Consider the following 20,605-nt stretch of genomic DNA (forward strand, 5'->3'; position numbering starts at 1 on the left):
ATATGTCACATTTTGAGAAGTATTGAAAATTTCTAAAAGAGCTGTAATCAAATGATGGGCCAATATTATAAGCAATTTCATTTTATCTTCTTTTGCCTGGTAGTAAGCACTATTGCCTGAAGAACCCCAGGGATGGGGGAGCCTGGTAGGCTGCTGTCTATGGGGTTGCACAGAGTTGGACACGACTGAAGCGACTTAGCAGCAGCAGCAGCAAGCACTATGAAGTCTTAACTGTTATTCACATGCCCATTTTTTCTTCCACCTTAGAACCTGGTGAGGCTCCAAACAACTCACCTAGTATACTAGCTATGCTGGAAACACTGCAGAATGCTCCCTACCTAGAAGTCCACAAAGATATGATTAAGTGGATATTAAAGGTAAAGTTTCCTACATCACTCTGCTTTTTGTGAAAAATATTAAATGTTTATCTTTAAATTTTATAATGTTTCATAGCTTCAGAGTAACTGATACTTTTTTTCATAGACTTTTAATGCTATTAAGAAGTTAAGGGAGAGTTCATCCACCAGTCCTGTGGCAGAGACAGAAGGAACCATAATGGAAGAGGTAAAAGATGTAAAGTGTAATACTGAAAAGTTGTGGCAAGGTCACTTTAAGCAATTAAATGTATCTGCAGTAAGTTGGTAGTTGATATTATTCACAAACATGTAAATCCAAAGAAGTTGTGGCACTGTTTGTTTATTTTTGTAGCAATCTTTTGGACTGCCTTTTTTTTTTCTTTAGCATGTTAAGTTGATTAAAAATCTAATTAGTATTTACAATAAAAATATTTCTCTTTTGGGGGAAACATGTGCATTTAGCCTCTAGTGGTCTAATTAAATGAAGTGTAATTTCAGAGTTCGAGAGACAAAGACAAAGCTGAGAGGAAGAGAAAAGCTGAGATTGCCAGATTACGCAGAGAGAAGATCATGGCTCAGATGTCTGAGATGCAGCGGCACTTTATTGATGAGAACAAAGAACTCTTTCAGCAGACGTTAGAACTGGATTCCTCTGTCTCTGCTGTACTTGATAATGGGTAAAAATTAATCACAGTTTTTGAAACTCTTGACCAGGGGTTCTCAATTGAGGGAGATGTTTGGTTTTTTTTCCTTTTTTGCATGCATGTGTGTGTGCTAAGTCGCTTCAGTCGTGTCTGACTCTGTGACCCCATGGACTATGTAGCCCGCCAGGCTCCTCTCTCCATGGGATTCTCCAGACAAGAATACTGGAGTGGGTTGCCATTTCCTTCTCCAGGGAATCTTCCCAACCTAGGGATCAAACCTACATCTCCTGTGTCTCTTGCAAGGCAAGGAGATTCTTTATTGCTGAGTCACTGGGGAAGCCCCTTTTTTCTTTATAAGTACACTTAATCCTAGAGTAATTTAGAAGAGTTGATAGAAAAATTGTGTGGCCTTGTAGTTGGAGGATTTACTCTTAGAAATCTGAGCTAATTAGCATATAATTATGAGCATGTCTCTGACTATAGATAGAATAATTCCTGTGTATACTTAAAATGTAAGTTATTCAAAAAACCCTTGACATTCATAAATGAATGAGTGCACTAGGCTCAGTTAACTTAGCATCTGGCTTCTGTGTTATATATTGGATTGCTGTGAGAACTGAAGGAGATAATTTTGATACATATGAAAGACTGTCTCTCAAGTCATCAAAACTGTGTTTTAAATATGTACATACCTAAAATCTACTGTTCTGTGATTCTATAGAAACTTCTTAGGCTCATTAATTATTCTCATAACCTTTTTATTGCAGCCCTGTGGTTTCAGATATGACTCTTACAGCATTGGGCCCAGCACAGACTCGGGTCCCTGAACAGAGACAGTGTGTCACCTGTATATTGTGTCAGGAAGAGCAAGAGGTGAATGCAGAAAGCAAGGCAATGGTCCTGGCAGCATTTGTGCAGAGATCAACTGTGTTATCAAAAGACAGAAGTAAATTCATTCAGGATCCAGGTAAGTCATAGCTATGTCCTCAACTGGCCTATTAATAGTGCCACTTAGTATGGTAAGTGACATACAGAGATTTTATTAATCTGATGATAACTCTCTAGGCTTGCTGGTATCTTGGGCAGGTAACTTGGGTGGGAATTCCTCACTTGGCAAATGCAGAAACATTCCAGTGGGTTAAGTATTATGCCTGAAGTACACAGCTGACAAATAGCAGGGATTCGAAGGAAAGCTGTCCTTTGTGATAGAACATTAACATACTTTGGTACTTAACAGTCTTTCCCATTCTTCAGACTTGTAAAGTTCCAATAATTAGTTGACACACTGAAATAACAATAATTATTTTTTCTCATGGATGGTTCCAGGGTGTAATCCTGATGAGTAAGCCTTGTGAGAAGCAGTCCTTGAGCCAGATTCTCATTTAGATTATTGAGATAGAGACTACCGTGTAGTGCAGGACCTTCTTCAGGAGTCTTGGAATCAGTATCTATGGAATGGAGGGGAAGGAAGCAGGTTTGGCCAGAGGGAGAAGTTGAGCTGTGTGGTACAGTTCCCAGAAGACCTTAGCCAACCCCATAGGCGCTCTGGAGCTAGATAGAGCTCAAAGCTGTCCTGAGTTGGGGTAAGGGGGTGGGTTTTTTATACCCTGACACTGATAATAAACTGGTTGTGGGCTGCCTCTGGAAAGAGGTGTGACCTTGAGCAAAGCAGTGTGACCCTGAGCAAAGTCTCTTAAAGAGGGATAATAGTTGAGTGCTCCCTTTTAACAGCTGATGGAGTAAGTCATTCATTCCTGCAGGGGCATCTGGGCTACACCTTGTGTCCACCATAGATATTTTGATGTTTCTACTCTTCTATTTGTTTATATGTGCATGTGCCTCAGTGATACCAGTAAACGTCGTGAGAGCAGGAGCTGTCTTAATTTCCAAGGCACTTGTTTAGCCAGTGCCTTTCACACTGTATTACTAGAAGGAAGTTTGAGAGCTCACTGGTAAAATTGCCTTTTCCCTACATGGGAAGTCTTCAGAGTGTGGCTCTCAAGCCCCCTTGTTAAGAAAGATTGGTCTGCTTCATCTTAAGAAATGATCATTTGTACCAGATGGTTTACAAATTTCATTCTAGGCTGAAGATAAAGTTATCACCTGTATTTAGTTTGTTACCTGCTTAGGAAAACTGACTGGCTATAAGTGGATTTTTTTTAAGGCTTTCACAGTTTAGATCATTAAAGATTTCTTTATGCTGTGAAATTTGCACTATTCTATTATATAAAGCAAATTGAAATGAGTAATTTTACTGTTAGAGAATTTCTAAAATTATGCTAACTAATGTAGAGAATTCCAAGAATTCCCAAAGAAGTCAGCTAGCCAATTTATGTTTGTCTTCATTTTTCATCTCCTTTGAATATAAAAATTAGTGCCAGAACAGAAGACTGTGAATTGCCCTTTTTCCCTGCTCTGGACTGGGCTGCTGTCCTGGTACTTGGCTGCACCTATGACTCGTACAGTAATTGTGGCTCTTCTCTGCATGAGTGTCCTTAAGCAGAATCTCCTCTAGGGAGCGCCCCACTACTGCCAGGACATATTTTTTGTTCGAGATCATTGTGACCCAGCTGCCCTGAAGGCATTAAAGACAGCTCCATCATTTGTGGGAAATAGGAGTCTCTCAGTGCCCTGAAAACGTGATGTGTTCAAAAAATTAGATGTACTTAAGTACAGAATTCCCTGGAGAAGAAAATAACAACCCACTCCAGTATTCTTGCCTGGAAAATGCCATGGACAGAGAAGCCTACAGGGGGCTATAGTCCATAGGGTCGCAGAGTCAGACATAGCTGAGAGTCAGACAAAACTGAGCGACTAAACAACAACAGGATTCCAGTTTCAGTTCACAGTTCAAGGAAGTTTCACTAATTTGCTCAGGGTAATGAAAATTAGAGAGTCCTGTATTCTAAATAATCTAGGGTCTTGCATAAATTACTGGTATCTCAAAGGAATAAACTAGCATTTCATTTGAAGTTTACAAGCTCTTAGTAAGGATTTCACAATTTAACGTTGTACATTTGTTATAGGAATATTAAATGCTTGAGTTTTCTCTTATGTTTTCTGTTTGTTTTATAATGCAGAAAATTATGATCCATTATTCATGCACCCTGATCTGTCTTGTGGAATACATACTGGTAGCTGTGGGCATATTATGCATGCACACTGTTGGCAAAGGTAATTTATATTCTTAATATTAGTCAAGAGAAGCTTACCCAAAGACTCAAAATTTAATTTTTTAATAAAGGAAATTCCATTCTAGAAAAAGGGGAGAAAACTAAACACATTGGAAGAAAAAAAGACTCCATTATTACTGCCTAACAGATAACAATTAAAATTAATTTGCTTTGTCAGTGCATTTAAAGGAGTGACTTAGAAACTTCATAGTATATCAAATATAATTTTTAATTTAGGGGTCTGTATTTTTTAATATGGGAAATCTAACAGACTGGATGAAGAAAAGGATTTTTACAGTGGTATAAACCTGAGAAGAATGTCTTTCTTCGGGTCCAAGGTGAACAACTCTTGATTCTGAAGATGCTAGCACTTGCCTAGTTACCTCTCAAGATTGTCATGGCTCCCTGAGCTAATATGGAATAACTTCAAACTTACTCTGTTTTGGTGCTTTCTATGCTTCTGCAGCAGCAGAAGTGCCGTTATTCTAGTACTCTGCTCATTGAGTTGTACTGAACCACCCCTAGTAAGTAGCACTAGCCCTGCGGGAATAACCACAGAGCACTAGGGCCAAGAAATATGCTACTTGGTGAATGACTGTTTGCTAATTACTACAACTTAAAATTAAAGTATCACTTTTAAAAATAATTGAGGTCATTTTAAAATTTTAATTTTTAGATGTTTTGTGGAAACAAAATGTTGAAGCTTGTGGCTCTCATTAAAAAAAAAAATTACCATTGTTTTTGATACCTCATGTTTTCTAATTGTGAAGGTATTTTGATTCCGTTCAAGCTAAAGAACAGCGAAGGCAACAGAGATTACGCTTACATACAAGCTATGATGTAGAAAATGGAGAATTCCTTTGTCCCCTTTGTGAATGCTTGAGTAATACTGTTATTCCTCTGCTGCTTCCTCCAAGAAATGTTTTTCATGGGTAAGTTTTGGTTCATAAAACCTTTGTATCAAAGAAGTAGTTTCCTTTAGAAGGTAATGAACTGATAAACCACAGCTGGGTGGGAATATCACTCTAGGTAAATGCATGTTTTCCAGGTACTTTCCAAACTTTTTATTTAGTCATTTCTTCTAGCTGACCTATGAGATACAATTTTAGTTTTTAGAAAGGAACAGACCAAAATTTTAAGTTTCTTGATCACCCATAAACACGATAAAGGATATAAAATTCCCATGGGTTCATGAAAACTGTCTCCTTTATTTCTAAGACCCTGCTTTAAATATCTCCTTCATACTTTTTTGAGACACTCAATAAATCAGTGGGGGGAGGGGCAGCCTAAACTGACCTTATTTAGCATACTAACAATTAAATATTATTTTTTGCAATTGACTGGCCAATTGAAGAATTGGGCCAAAAAGTGCATATCTGTTAGTGTATTTAAAATGTAAAATTTTGTTATTTCATGATGTTTAGTGTGCTTTTTAGTTATTCATGATCATTTTCCTTTCAAATATGAATTCGATGGTATCTCCTATTCAAACCTGACATTAAGTTTTATGAATATGAATCATCTATTTATTTCTATGCTACTATTTGGGTTTAAATTAAAGCAGAGTCAGTTTTTTTCTCTTCAATTTTAAGAGTTCAAACTATGGTGTCTTAGTCTATGCTACCACAAAATGCTCTTAAAATACCATTAGATATGATGTAAGCTCATGCTTTTTTAATTAGAAAAGAAATATCATGGTGCTGACTTATATCTGTATTTGAACTGATAAAGAAATTAGTCACTGTAAGATTAAGAATAGAATTCTCTGTGTGTAAAGAGAAAAAAGTCACTTCTGTGGTTCGGGTTTTGCTTTTTTTCCCAGGAGAGTCAGTTATGGCACATTTGTTAAGAACACAAGCTATCGTGTCTGATGTAGCTGGGTTTGAATGCCACATCTGTCCCATATACAGCCTTAGTCAAGTTACATAGCTCAAAACCTCAGTTTCCTCATCTGTAAAATGGGGACAATAATATAACCTATTTTATTAAGAAAATTTTGAGGATTAAATCTAATACTGTGAAATGCTTGCAACATAACTAGGTGCTTGCAGCATAATAAGCACTCAATAAATAGTATCCATGATGTGTTGGTTGTGATATTTAAGAAATACTGGCAAATTCTGATACTGGAAAAGTGAAATTTTTGACAAATAACTCAATTTTATGCTAATAATTAGTAGCATCATATTGACAAATAATACATTTTCATTTCCATTGACAAATACCTATTCTAACTTTTAAAAGTAACAAATTTTCCCCAAGTTTTTTTGGTTGTTTTAGTATTTTAATGTTTGAAGTATGTTTAAAATATACCCGTGATGATTTAAGGAGTCTTTGTATCTTAAACTAAGCAACAACAGAATACTAAATACTGTCTATAATCTTTTCTAGCAGGTTAAATTTTTCAGACCAACCAAATCTGACTCAGTGGATTAGAACAATATCTCAGCAAATAAAAGCATTACAGGTTCTTAGGAAAGAAGAAAGTACTCCTAGTAAGTTCTGATAACCTGCTTTCATTTTTCCCTAACATCTGAGACCATTGGAAAATACAGTTCCAGATTAAATTGTTTTAAAATATTTAAAAAGTGAAACCTCACATTTTAAAATTTGACTTACTCAAATTTTCTTTATCTTAATGAACTAAATTTGAAACTGCTACATTGCTCCTTATTCCTTGAACACACAAACTCATGTGTAGTTTATGATAGATACTTCTCACTTATTTCCCCCATTTTATTGAAGAGCTTCTGGGGGTGGGGGAGATGTAACTGAGTATCGAAGAGCTGGCTTTATTCTCCATGGGCTGACTCACTTTATTGTTGGCATTACCAAAACCTTCCCAAGTTTGATAGGTATGCACTGCACTTCCGACCTTGAGGGAAAGTGAGCTGAGCAGAATTTATACCATTGGTTTTAAGGAAACAAAACAGCATACTCCTCCAGTGGTTGCACTATCAGGAGAAGCACAGTGATTGAGGAAGGTGTCTAGCTCATCCAGAGCAATAGTACTTTTCATGCTTTGAATGTATATTTCTCCAGTTATCATTATGGGAATTTTTCCTGTTTTAATTTAGAATGAAATTTATGGCTGAAATTTATAGAACTATTGGGGACTGAACATAAAATGCTTGTTTCTGTAGTTACTGCCTCATCGAAGAATTTAGAAAATATGGATGAATTGCACCTTCCTGAAGGATTTAGACCTGATTTTCATCCTAAGTGAGTATATTATCCCTTTTACATTTGGCCCGCTTGAAATGAAAAATGAAATTAGCCATTAGTAAGAATATAAACTTGTCAAGTAGAGGAGCAAAATGCTACAGGACATTGATCTTAATAAATCCTGAGACTTAATGCAGGAATACTGATAAACACTTAAGACCTACATGGCATGTTTAATTCTCACAAACTTCTCCTAGGTGTTGCTGACTCCCTACTGCACCCCTTTATCTGGCTTTCCTTGATAGCACCTCATCCATGCATCTAAATCCAAGCTGCTCAGCCTCCTCACCAAAGTCCATGCTTCCTGCTGACTTCTGTATTTCTATTTACGGTCCCACCAACCTCTTAGTAACTCTGGATCAAAACCAGAGTGTTTTCAGCTTTATTTTAGTTCAGTCTCTCAGTTGTGTCCAACTCTTTGCAACCCCATGGACTGCGGCACGCCAGGCTTCCCTGTCTATCACCAACTCCCGGAGCTTGCTCAAACTCATGTCCGTCGAGTTGGTGATGCCATCCAACCATCTCCTCTCTCATCCCCTTCTCCATTTGCCTTCAATCTTTCCCAGCATCAGGGTCTTTTCCAGTGAGTCAGTTCTTTGCATCAGGTGGCCAAAGGATTGGAGTTTCAGCTTCAGCATCAGTCCTTCCAATGAATATTCAGGACTGATTTCCTTTAGGATGGACTGGTTGGATCTCCTTGCAGTCCAAGGGACTCTCAAGAGTCTTCTACAACACCACAGTTGGCCACATTTTACCCCATAACCAGTAAGTTACAAAGTATAGCCCAGATTCTAAAACTAGACTGCATTTGTTCAGTTCCAGCACCACTGTTTATTAGCTGTGCAACTTTGTGCAAATCACTTAACCTCATTCAGTTTCCTCATCTGTAAAGGGAAGAAAATAACACCTACCTCATATGTGTTACAAAGTAACATAATGCACTTAAAGTTACCTGGCAGCTGTGCCTGGCACATACGAAATATCTCAGCAAAAGTAGTGCATGTATGCATGCTCAGTCGCATCCATCTCTTTATAACCCTATGGACTGTGGCCCACCTGACTCCTCTGTCCGTGGGACTTCCCAGGTAAGAATACTGCTGCTGATGTGGGTTGCCATTTCCTGTTCCAGGGGATCTTCCTGACTCAGGGATCAAACCTGTGTCTCTTGCATTGACAGACAGATTCTTTACCACTGTGCCACCTGGGAAGCTGGCAAGAACAGTACTAAAAGGTTTAAATAGAATAAACATCAGTCATGTGCTCCCACATTCCCCCTTCCCGTCCCCAGTCCTGTCATTTTGTTCTTTCTACTATTTACTTCCTTATTTCTAATTAAGATGCTTAATCAACTGTGTTTTGATTCATCATTTTTTTTTAAAGTATCTTTACAGAGACTATAGTAATGTAGGATTCAGCTTTTACCTCTTCCCTATTCACTTACACCTCACCAATCTTCCTGTAGAGTTATTCTACAATTTTTGGTTAAATCATTTGTCAGATTTTACATTATAATTGTTAATACTGATAAGTTGTGTGATAAATCTTTCTTCTACAATTTTGTTTTCCTGTGGTTAATAATTAACCTTTTCTTTTTTTTTTATGTACTTGGTTTTCTGTGTATATAATACTTTTTGTCCTAAATGCTGCTGTAGGTCTGCCTAGCAGTAGCTATTAGTGCTTGGATCCATCTGATGATCTTCTTCTCTGAAGCCCTCCTCCCACAGCCTCTGTCCTCTCGCACCAATGAGGACAGGACACAACTCTTACCCTAACACTCGCCCTGACCATGCTCCTCTTGTTTGCTGGATCTTGTATCCTTCTCTCTCTTCATTTACTCTCTCACGTTGCATGCCTCAGCAGATTCCTGAGGAAAGGTGCCTGGATGTTAAATTTTCCATGTCTGAAAATACATTGCTTGTATCCCTATGCTTGATGGATGGTTTGGGTATAGAATTATAGGTTAGAAATAACTTCACATCTAAATATTGAACACATTATTTTACTAACTTGTAGCACCTATTGAGAAATTAACACCTGATTCCTATTCCTTTGTAATTTTATTACTTCTGGAAACTGTTGTGGTCATCTCATTAATTCCCAGTGTTCTGGAATTTCTCTGTGATATTCCTTGGTGTGTGAATCTTTCTTCATTCATTTTGTTATGTGTGTTGTCAACAGGCTCTTTGAAGATTCAGTACAGTTCTGGGAATTTTTTCTGGTTTTTCCTTAGATAATTTTCTCTTCTTGGATTTTCTGTTCTTCGAGCTAGTCCTACTGTTAGCTCATTGTTGGCCCTCTTGGACTGATTTTTTTCTTAATTAATTTGCTGTTTTCTGCACTGTCTCCCCTTCCCTGAGTTCCTTTTTCTGCTTCTCTGTTCTGGTGTTTCTCTCTTTGATGTTTGATTCTTTCCTTAAACGTTTATTGGCCCTTGGGTGACTGTTCAAGAATGAGTCACTAGGAAGCTCATTGGATACCTGGTGGGCAGGTTGGAGCTTCCTGACAGATGAGCCTCGCAGTGAGGAGATCAGGCCCCTATCAGTCTTTTTTTCTTGAGACTCCGAAAATGTCATTGTCTAAAGCTGGCATTTCCATGAGGATTCATCACTGGAGAAACTAAAATCTACGGCAGTGGGTATACATTGCTGATGTTCATGAGATGGAGGAAGAGATCAAGGGTCCTGTAGTTTAATATGTAGACCTTCAGCCTAATACCTTGTTTTCCGGCCTGTGCCTCATCACCACCAACCCAAGTTGAACATAACTACTCTCAGGCAGGGACTGTCTGCATGTCTTTAATTCCCCCTTTTCACACAACTGTCTTTAGATAGTTTAAGGGGTTCAATTCCAACATAGAAGATAGCTGTTAAGAAACTGAGCCATTTGATTGATGTGAGCACATTGTTTTGACCTAATGCTATGCATGTTCACTTCAGGAACCCTTATTCTGAAAGCATAAAAGAAATGTTAGCAACGTTTGGAACTGCTACTTATAAGGTGGGATTAAAAGTTCATCCCAATGAAGAGGATCCCCGTGTGCCCATAATGTGTTGGAGTAGTTGTGCATATACCATCCAAAGCATAGGTAAGAGATTTAGAATTGTGTCTTTAAATCTAAAGCATACATTGACATGAGTTGTGTGCAGATTTAAATGTGTATTTAAATGAGATATTTAAAGTGGGCAACAGTCTTAAGCAATAATATAAAAACTTTGAAGCAGGAAGTGTAGTATACTGACAAAATATTAGATTGACAGTTTATAAATTAACCACAGCCACAAGAGCACTCATTTTAGTGGTGGTTATAGCTGCTAGTCAGTCAGAGTAATGTGTTTTCACTTTTACTTCTCATGCACAGTTAATTCTTGTGAAATGACTTAAAGATTTCAAAACCTGACAATATTATGCTTTCGGCAGAAAGAATGTTTTTTTACTTTTTTTAAAACTTGAAATATACAAAGCATGAAATTTATCATCTTTACTATTTTTAACCACAGAAAGAATTTTAAGTGATGAAGATAAACCATTGTTTGGTCCTTTGCCTTGTAGACTGGTAAGTTATTACTGGATCCATGGAATGGGAAAGTAGAAATTAGGTTGTTCTGCTCTTTTTAATCCAAAAAACCTGTAATGGTTATTTAAGCATAGATTTATTCCTTTTGTAGTAAAACCCATTTTCTATAACAATATTGAAGCAGTAATGTTTGTAATTTAATTTTTCATGATTTTTCATTTAAATAGACTTCATCTCTTTTGGTTAAACATGTAGAAAGATGGGGGAAAAAACTAAAAACAAAGTGCTTGTTCTTAAATTTTTAGTTCTATAGTTGGAAATACTGAACAGAACATATCCTCTACCACATTTGACTACCTGTTGTAAGCAATGTGTAAATAAATACAAATTAATGTCAGAACAGAGTAATTTAATGCCTGGAAGAGTGAAGGAATATACAGCTAAAGCTTGCTCATTTTTACTGTGTAGCTAGTATCAGCTTCATTTACTACATACTGTTCAAACTTACAGTTGTAAAAATGCATGTAATTTTATTCATGTAACATCACCTGAGGAGCTTTTAAAAATGCCTAGGCCCTACCTCAGGTCAGTTAAATCAGAGTTTCTGAAGATGGGCCCCAGGCATTAATATTTTTTAAAAGCTTTGCCCAAGGCCAGGATTGAGAACCACTGATATAAGAGCGATCTTTGGAGTTTTTAAAAATACAGACACCTGGGTCACTTTGACTTATTAAGTTGGAATATTTAGGAGTACGCCCTGATATTAAAACTGCCCTGAATTGTATTCTTATAGTAAATCAGTAGAATAGCAGTTACTGTAGTCTTAGCTATGATATGTGACGGGTAGGATGTGACTAGCAGTGTTGACTGTGACACTTTTTTGCTGTAGTAAATAAAGAGTTGATAAATATGCTGATAAGGCTGTCACAAATGTATAGAATAGAGTTTATTTTATCTGGTTTTTAAGGCAGTTCTTCCATTTTCTAGATTCTATATACTTCACACTACCTCTTTGGCAGCCTATTTCTCTGCTAATATGATTGTGTGTAATCTGTTTATATTGATTGTTATACCAGTCAGCCTTGCATCCCTGAAATAATCCCAACTTGGTCATGTAGAGCAGGGGTCCCCAACCTCCGGCTGCGAACTGTACCAGTCCTGTCAGGAACTGGGCAGCAGAGCAGGAGGTGAATACAGGCAAGCGAGTGAGGCTTCATCTGCTGCTTGCCGTCACTTGCATTACCACTGGAACCATCCATCCCCACCCTCACCCTGCCACCCCTGTCTGTGGAAAAATTGTCCACAAAACTTATCCCTGGTGCCAAAAAGGCTGGCAACCACTGATGTAGAGTAGCCTTTTTATATAACATTATATTTGATTTGCTTATATTTTATCTAAGTTTATTTTTCTATGAGAAATTTCTAAGAGAAATTTAATTTTTTGAAGTATATAGTATATAGCCATTAGGGACAAACTTCTATTTTTTGGACTTCCACTTTTTATCTTCATTGATCTTTGTCTCCTATATCAGATGATAAGGGACCTTCATAAGGTGGTTTATCTTTCCCCCAACCTATTGATTTCTGTGACATTCCTGGTTTTCTCCCTATCTTGCTGGCAGCTTCTTCTCCATCTGCTTTCCCTCCTTTGTCCTATAAATATTATTTTAAACCCCCAGAGTTTGGCCCATGACTCAGTCATGATATTCTTCCCTGCTCAGCCCTGTGACTCTGATTTGAGTTACTTCCAAATGATTCCCACCTGTGTATCTCCAAGCCTGATCTGTTACCATATTGCCTGCTTTATTTTTCTCACCTGGATCTCCTAAAGGCACCTCAAATTGAACAATCCAGCTTAATTTTGCTTCCTGTATTCAGTGTCTAGTTAATGCCACCACTGTCCATCCAGGTGACCGGGCCAGAATCCTGGAGGTGCTTTAGGATGCACCATTTGGTCTGGATGTTCATCTCCGGTTGATCAGCAGAGATTGTTGAATTCCTCTCCTGCAAATTTGAATTTCCCTCTCCTGAAATTTGTCCTATTTCTTCTATTCAGTTTATTTGGTTCAGCCCTGTATCTTTTCATGCCTATATTATTATGATCATAACCATAATAATAAGATTATTATGATCATAACCATAATAATATTATTATAATCATAATGATAAGATTATTATACCAATATTAATATATGTATAATTATATATTTTATAATTGTAATTATAACTTTGTTATATTTATAATTATATAATATAATGATGTTAATTTAATTATTATTAATACTATAATTATATAATGATGATAATAAGATTCTCTACCCTGAATCTCACTTTCTCCTAATGTACCATCAGAGGGGTTCTCCAAAAAGTAACCCCAATCATACATCTTAAATGTTATTTCTCCATTATCACTCACTTCCTGCCAGTCTCCACATCCATTGTCCAGGATTGCAGAATCATTACTGGTCCCCAGATGCTAGTTCCAGGCTTTTGCCTCTGCTCAAGTGCCAAAGCAGACAGCTCCTCTTTAAGAAGCTCTTCAAGCTTTGTCTTCCCTGGGAAATTTCTGAGCCATGAATGGGATATCGCTCATCTGGGATCCTGCCTCCTTTAGTTGTCCCCACCCCCCTTTTCTTTCCCTTCCCACCCTCAAGGCTGTGAGCTCCTTGACAGAAGCAGTTGGGAGGGTTGAGTTTTCATTTTAAGATCTTCAAAACCAAAACTAGTGTATGGTAGGTCCTCAATATCCACTGAACCAAACAACATTATAGAAAATTTAGAAAATAGAGAAGTAGGAAGAAAACTTAAGTCAGTCACCCATTTGTCTTTTTTCATTACCATGTTTATACTTTTATTATAATAGATATTTACATGTAGTTTTGTTCCTACTATATTCTTCACTTTAAAGTTTTCTTTAAAACTATATATTGTTGCTACATAGTCCCTATAACAGTTTTTGATGTTTACTGACACCCTGATTTTATACAGCCATCTTCCATGAAGTTTCCCCAGTATTGGGAGTATTTCCCATATTTTAGTGTATTTCTTTAGACTAAATACAAAGAAATACTGCTTCACATTCCTGAGAGTCTCTGTTGTTTACTGTCTGTCTTGACGCGTGTATCCTTGTTAACTTTTCCATACAGAACTAGCAGCATGGTGATAGGAGATAACTTTGTTTTATTCAGTGTACAATTAGATATTTTCTATTCCATTCATTTCACGTTAGAGACATGTTGGTAAAGGTGTCATAAGATTCAGTACCATACCATCTAGAGATTTCATTGTGCTTCCAACTTTACTTCAATTAGCTATGCTTTGAACGAGCATTCCTAGAAGAGAACGACTTCATATGCTGGCTTCTTTGTTAACTGTGTCAGTCTCTATTTCAGGATGACTGTCTCAGGTCACTAACAAGATTTGCTGGAGCACATTGGACAGTGGTGTCACTTTCAGTGGTGCAAGGACACTTCTGTAAACTTTTTGCATGTGAGTATTAATAGATGTACCATATGTGTTAGGGTAATTTCTCATCTTCTGTAATTTTGTTTTTAGTAATGAAACTTTCCTCCACTATGAAAAAATATTTTGGTAATACTGTTTGTCTTATATGCAAGTTCTAGCTATGAATTCATTTATAGCTTGCAAAAAATAAATTCAAGTTAGGTTATATGCATGTTAAAAATATTTTAATACTTACATTGATATAAAAATATGATCTCGTATTTTTCTTTAAATATCAGCATTGGTGCCTGGTGACAACCACAGAGACCTTCCATGCATATTAGATATCGACATGTTTCATTTATTGGTGGGTATTTTATAATTTGTGTTTGAAATTCTCTCTGTCATACTCTGTAGCTTTATCTTAGACTTGAGTAATGTAGAAGCAGACAAGAGGAATTATCATCTATTGTTCTTTAACTACTTCTGAGTATAATTCTTTTCTGAAGATACTTAAAAAAAAAAAGGTTAAGAAATCTAGTTGAGAGACTTGACCTGGGTGTCTAATCCAGTCTCTTTCATTTTTGCCTTGTGGCTGAGGTCGGTACTGTAACCTCTCTATGCTTTTTACAATAAAGAAGTAAAAATAACACTGGTAATGTAAGGGCTACTGCCAGCCCATATAGTGGTTTGGGGCAGATACAGCCTTTTGGTTCCACTACTTAGTAACAGACAGTCCCTTTGTGTGATTTAGGGCAAGTCTTGTCTTCTGAGCAAGTGCAGTCTGGTGCTAGATCAGCCCTGGCCAAGCAGTGCATGGCTGAAGTTTAGCCCCACCTCAACCAGGCTCCCTTTCACAGGACACTGAGTATACCACCACACACAGCAGCCCCAATGCTGCTCCCTTAATCACTTTTGGGCATCAGATTCTATACCTTTAAGTTAGTTAATACCTACCTGATATGATTGTGTCAAAACTCAGTGGGATAATCAATGCAGAGCTCTTAGAGCAATGTGTCCCTAGTAAATATTAGCCATTGTTATTGTTCCCATTTCTCCTTTGAGAACTACCACCACTGACACCATCATACAGGCAGCAGGAGACTCACAATGGAGCTAGCATTTAGTGGGCACCTGCCTGCTTTCACATTCATCTTCATTTAGTCTTTACATCCTTACTACTAAGGTTTTTAATCCTAAGGTATTAAAAACACATATATTATCTCAGAAGAATTATATAAAAGGCTCATAATAGAATCTGGGATTCATACTTGGATCTTTGTGGGTCAAAAATTCATGCTTTTTCTGCTGCTTACTACCTAGAAAGATTTCAAGCTTTATTTCTGTTATTATTAACAATAAATGTAAATAGGGGAATCACTGGATAAATGAGATAAAAATGTTCTAAATAATTGTCTTTAGTCAGTCCTAGTGGAATTTCTAACACATGTACCCTTTAAGAACAACAGATTTCTTAAGAGGAGGAACTGAGATCCTTAACAGAAGGATCGCATTAAGAAAGTGCAAATGTGTTCCGCAGTGAAAGGAAAGGTGCTGTGTCTGACCCTGTGTTTGCTGTCCAGGTGGGCTTGGTCCTTGCCTTCCCTTCGCTGCAGTGTCAGGACTTTTCAGGGATCAGCCTGGGCACTGGGGACCTTCACATTTTCCATCTGGTTACCATGGCACACATCGTTCAGATCTTACTTACCTCGTGTACAGGTAACTCCTTTTTGTCAGATTCTTAAACAAAATAATTGAGTTTTCTCAGCTTAAAAAAGACACAGTACTGAATGAAAAGGTGCTTGGATGAGAATAATACATAAATTTATAATAAGGCTACTTGTAACAGTAAACAGTGAAATAAACAATAAAAATCTGTTTATCCTCATGTGAAAATTTTTGAAACCATTTCCCTTCTGTTAAAAATCCCTTAGTGATGTGAATGTTTTTACTTATTTTTTTTTATTTCACATGTTTAGTAATATTTGAGTACTACAGACTATATATTTAGCAGATTTTACTCACCACTTGCTGCCCGGCACCCTGGGGCACATTCACGTCCTCTGCCTAAGAGGTTCCTTGTTACGATAGTAAACTGTGCTCCAGCCTGAGGGGTGAAAGTTCTGTGTGTTTCGTGGGAGCATTTTCATATTACATGTGACTGGGTGAATATATTTGAGTGCTTAAATGATGTGGTCAGCAATCCACTTAGTAGGCAAATGCAGGGTACTAGTATTGCCTTGTCTTTCAGAAAAGAGTGGCATGGATCAAGAAAATGCTGCTGGCAAAGAAGAAGAACTAGCAGTTCTTGCTTTGTGTAAAATGATTCAGCAGTATACAGGAAGGTGAGGTCATACATTCTCTTTATATGATAGGCAGTTCCCCAAATACTGGGAGGCGATAGCATGAAAAAGGAACTCATTTGGGGCTTCCATGGTGGCGCAGTGGATAGGAATCTGCCTGCCAATGCAGGGCACACGGGTTTGATCCCTGGTCTGGGAGGATTCCACAGGCTGTAGAGCAGCTAAGCCCCTGCGCCACAACGACTGAAGCCTGCGCACCTAGAGCCTGGGCTCCACAAGAGAAGTCACCGCAGCGAGAAGCCCATGCACCACAACTGGAGGGTAGCCCCCACTCACCACAACCAGAGGGAGCCTACGTGCAGCAGGGAAGACCCAGCACAGCCAAAAATAGAGAACTATCGCAATGTGTACATGTCAGAAAAAGAGGGGGGCAAATGGAATTTGTTTGTTAAATAAAGGAAATTGCTATCTGTTGATATATTTAAAAAAGAAGATGGGGGATCTGCAGGACTCCCGAACTTTAATATACTAACATGATTGGGAATCTCTGCAAGAAGGGTAATATACAGTGCTTCCCACACATTTTTAAGATAATGTCCAGGGCTGGTAGAAGTTCTCAGAACTCATATGTTATTGAGGCCGTTGTGATTTAATTACAACAGTTTCACTTGGCTTTCCAATAGTAGATCTCAGGAACCATACTGTTTGTTCTTTAACTAAATTATCCTATTTCTGAGAATCCATATTAACAAAATAATCCACATATAGAAAAACCTGTAGACATTGATATTATTTATATTAGAGTTTAAAGCAATCTAAGAGTTTGCTTACAGGGGAGTAAGTGTAGGTTATGATAGGTATTATCCAGAGTATTAAAACTCTGATAAAAATTATGGTTTATGGTATTCTGAAAAATGTGGGGGTTTTTTATGTTAATTTTAAATTTCATGTTACGCTTATAACTGTGTTAGACTGATTAGTATGAAAGTAGTTTGCCAGAAGAATACTCGCTAATATAAAAGTTACAGGATAATGGATAGTGTTTTTATTTTCCAGATTTTCTCTTTATGTAGCTATATTACTTTTATAAATTTTAATAACAGTGTGGAAGGTATATCACCAGTTATACTTGATATCCTGTAATAGTCAGGGCTACCCACACCTTTGACACCAATCTGCTATCACTTCCCAATAGCAGCTGTCTGTTTTCACACTGTGCTGTAACTAGAATGAATCATTTTTAAATTAAGTTTCCCACTTATCATTTTTCTCTTTTTTAGTGCCTTGAAAGAAATGCCATCTGGTTGGCATCTGTGGAGGAATGTCAAAGCTGGAATCATGCCTTTTCTGAGGTGTTCTGCTTTGTTTTTCCATTACTTAAATGGAGTTCCTTCCCCACCTGAAATTCAAGGTAATTTCTTTTTTATTTTTTTGATAATTTCTAATTTATTTCAAAATGTAGGAAATGTGTGTTGTCTTTCACTCCAGCAATTTCAGAATTAAAATGCATTGCAAAAATTAAAACTTACTAAACTTTAGATCGTAGCTAGTTGAGTGGTGATGTACAAAATTATAGAATTAAATGCATATTTATGTAAATATCTGATTTTATTTGGATCTCAGTAATGTACTGATTTTTTACATGTATAAAAATATAGTTTTGCTGTCGGATGTTAAAATGTTCAAGTATATATTATTTATAAAATGGGTTCTTCAGATTTTAAAAAGGGAAAACTGAAATTCAAGTGGTTTTTACACGAGACATGTGGCATTGAGGTTCAAAATACTCATAATTGCACGTAAATCTCATTTTAATATAGGAGTTAATTTGCTGTTTCACAGTTGTTCACTGTGTTCTGCTTCAGTTCATTTCTTGAAAGTAGTGTAAAGGTAGACTTAGAGTATCTCGTGGTGCCTGGCCCAGAGCATGGGGTACCTGCATGTATTGTCACTCTCTACCAGTGTGTTGAATAGCGTCTCCATCTATCTAGTTGTCCAGGCACCATTGAGAACGGTTTAGACTTCCTAATCATTTGCAGTGATGATTAAGTGAATGTTTAAATCCATCTCTCAGTGATAAAGTTGTCTTATATTTCTGTACTGCTTTATACTTTTCTGGAGCTCCCCATATGTTATTTTTGTCATTTAATGTTCACAAATAACCCCATAAAGTGTATCACACAGGACAAGTGTCCCATTTTGCATATGGTAATACTGAAACATCAAGAAATTGTGGCCAGTTTAGTAAAGGAGTCGCCTGACTCTATGGATTCCTTCCTGTGCCATCTCATTTACTTCCAGGTTATGTACCTGGCCAAATTGAACTCTTCCGTCTTGTGCTTTTTTTTTTGTTTGTTTTAAACTCTGCTGTTGCTTACTCTAATATAGAATCTGCTCTTAATTGTTATATCTGTATCTCTTTCCTTCTCTATTTGCAGCTTCTGGAACAAGCCATTTTGAACATCTATGTAACTATCTTTCCCTGCCAAACAACCTTCTTTGTCTTTTTCAAGAAAATAAGGAGATAATGAAATTACTGATTAAAAGGTAATGATGATACAATTTTCTTCTTTATGTTAAAATAAATATATATATATATATATTTGGAAACACATATTTTACCAAATTCTCAGATAGTGAGCCTGGCAAAATTCAATCCTTGTGATTCATTAGGCCTTCTTAGTTAAGGGTTTACCTTTGTGACAAGATTTTTGCCAGGCCCAGTGAATAGCATAAGTAGATTTGCCTGGACAGAGAATAGTAGTGGAGATGTTTATTTCCTCGTACATTTAGTTCTAGCCCTTCAAAAGTAAAAATGTTTTATTTTTTCCTCCATTTACATTAAAGTTGGTGTCATAACATCGAAGTTAAAAGATACCTGGAAGGTGAAAGAGACGCTATAAGGTAGGTTGCTGCTGCTGCTGCCACTGCTAAGTCGCTTCAGTCGTGTCCGACTCTGTGCAACCCCATAGACGGCAGCCCACCAGGCTCCACCTTCCTTGGGATTCTCCAGGCAAGAACACTGGAGTGGGTTGCCATTTCCTTCTCCAATGCATGAAAGTGAAAAGTGAAAGTGAAGTCGCTCAGTTGTGTCCGACTCTTAGCGACCCCATGGACTGCAGCCTACCAAGCCCCTCCGTCCATGATATTTTCCAGGCAAGAGTACTGGAGTGGGTTGCCATTGCCTTCTCCATAAGGTAGATTAAAGATTGTCAAACCTCTTGGTTGCGGGCAGGAGGTAGGGAGGAAGCAGGATACAAGTGTACAGTACTGTCTGTTGTCCTGATAATTTTTATGCTGAGTTCTTTAAGTAAAATGTGAATCCTAAGGCCTGGTGTTATAAGAGTGCATTTTAAATTTCTTGCTATAGCTTCTTGCTGCTGTAGTAGCAGCTAGTTTCCTTTATTTGACTAAGTCAAGAGTTACTTTGTTATCGTTAAACAATATGTCCTCCTATTAACTGAGTTTTTGTGTGGTTTTTGTTTTGTTTTGTTTCTAGTTATCCAAGAGAATCTAACAAATTAATAGACCTTCCAGAGGATTACAGCAGCCTCATTAATCAAGCATCTAATTTCTCGTAAGTTTTGATATTAGCTTATTGAGCGTTTCCTGCCACTGTAAACACTTGTTCTCTACACAGAATGTGAAAGATTTTGCTGTTCTCTTCAGTTTGGGTAGAGAAAGTGTAACATCAGAAGGGCTTTACACTATTTAACTCATAAAAGAATGATCCCACCATCTTACAGAATAAAATAGGAGAAACAGGATGCTGAGGAACAAGTTTGATTCATTACAGTTTATCTAAACCATTTGCACTTTAAGTAACACATTAACTACAGATAGTTATATTCCTAAGCAGTATATATTATTTTGCATATATCATTATTTTAAGCTTTAAAATAACATTGTACCTCTTCCTGTGGCTTTTTTCACTAGCATTGATTGT

The 20,605-nt window shown here is 37.2% G+C and overlaps 1 protein-coding gene across 10 annotated transcripts in view; it reads left to right on the forward strand.

Moving 5' to 3' along the window:
• UBR2 (ubiquitin protein ligase E3 component n-recognin 2) overlaps positions 1–20,605 on the forward strand; it is a 107,954-nt gene that overhangs the window by 80,549 nt on the left and 6,800 nt on the right. For 7 of the 10 annotated variants that reach the window (XM_086371646.1, XM_086371654.1, XM_086371645.1 and 4 more), the window contains 18 exons: positions 268–377; positions 484–564; positions 855–1,033; positions 1,768–1,967; positions 4,081–4,174; positions 4,944–5,105; positions 6,565–6,668; positions 7,317–7,395; positions 10,335–10,483; positions 10,896–10,951; positions 14,305–14,401; positions 14,656–14,723; positions 15,940–16,075; positions 16,608–16,701; positions 17,940–18,070; positions 19,098–19,206; positions 19,507–19,563; positions 20,159–20,236. In XM_086371646.1, the coding sequence (XP_086227772.1) occupies positions 268–377; positions 484–564; positions 855–1,033; positions 1,768–1,967; positions 4,081–4,174; positions 4,944–5,105; positions 6,565–6,668; positions 7,317–7,395; positions 10,335–10,483; positions 10,896–10,951; positions 14,305–14,401; positions 14,656–14,723; positions 15,940–16,075; positions 16,608–16,701; positions 17,940–18,070; positions 19,098–19,206; positions 19,507–19,563; positions 20,159–20,236 (1,984 nt within the window). The remainder of the gene's footprint in view (positions 1–267; positions 378–483; positions 565–854; positions 1,034–1,767; positions 1,968–4,080; positions 4,175–4,943; positions 5,106–6,564; positions 6,669–7,316; positions 7,396–10,334; positions 10,484–10,895; positions 10,952–14,304; positions 14,402–14,655; positions 14,724–15,939; positions 16,076–16,607; positions 16,702–17,939; positions 18,071–19,097; positions 19,207–19,506; positions 19,564–20,158; positions 20,237–20,605) is intronic. The other 3 variants (XM_086371651.1, XM_086371650.1, XR_015153196.1) reach the window with 2 other exon arrangements.

The sequence above is a fragment of the Bos grunniens genome, chromosome 23 (assembly GCF_055505025.1).
Source record: "Bos grunniens cultivar Pamir isolate PY7600 chromosome 23, Bosgru_T2T1.0, whole genome shotgun sequence".
Taxonomy (NCBI): domain Eukaryota; kingdom Metazoa; phylum Chordata; class Mammalia; order Artiodactyla; family Bovidae; genus Bos; species Bos grunniens.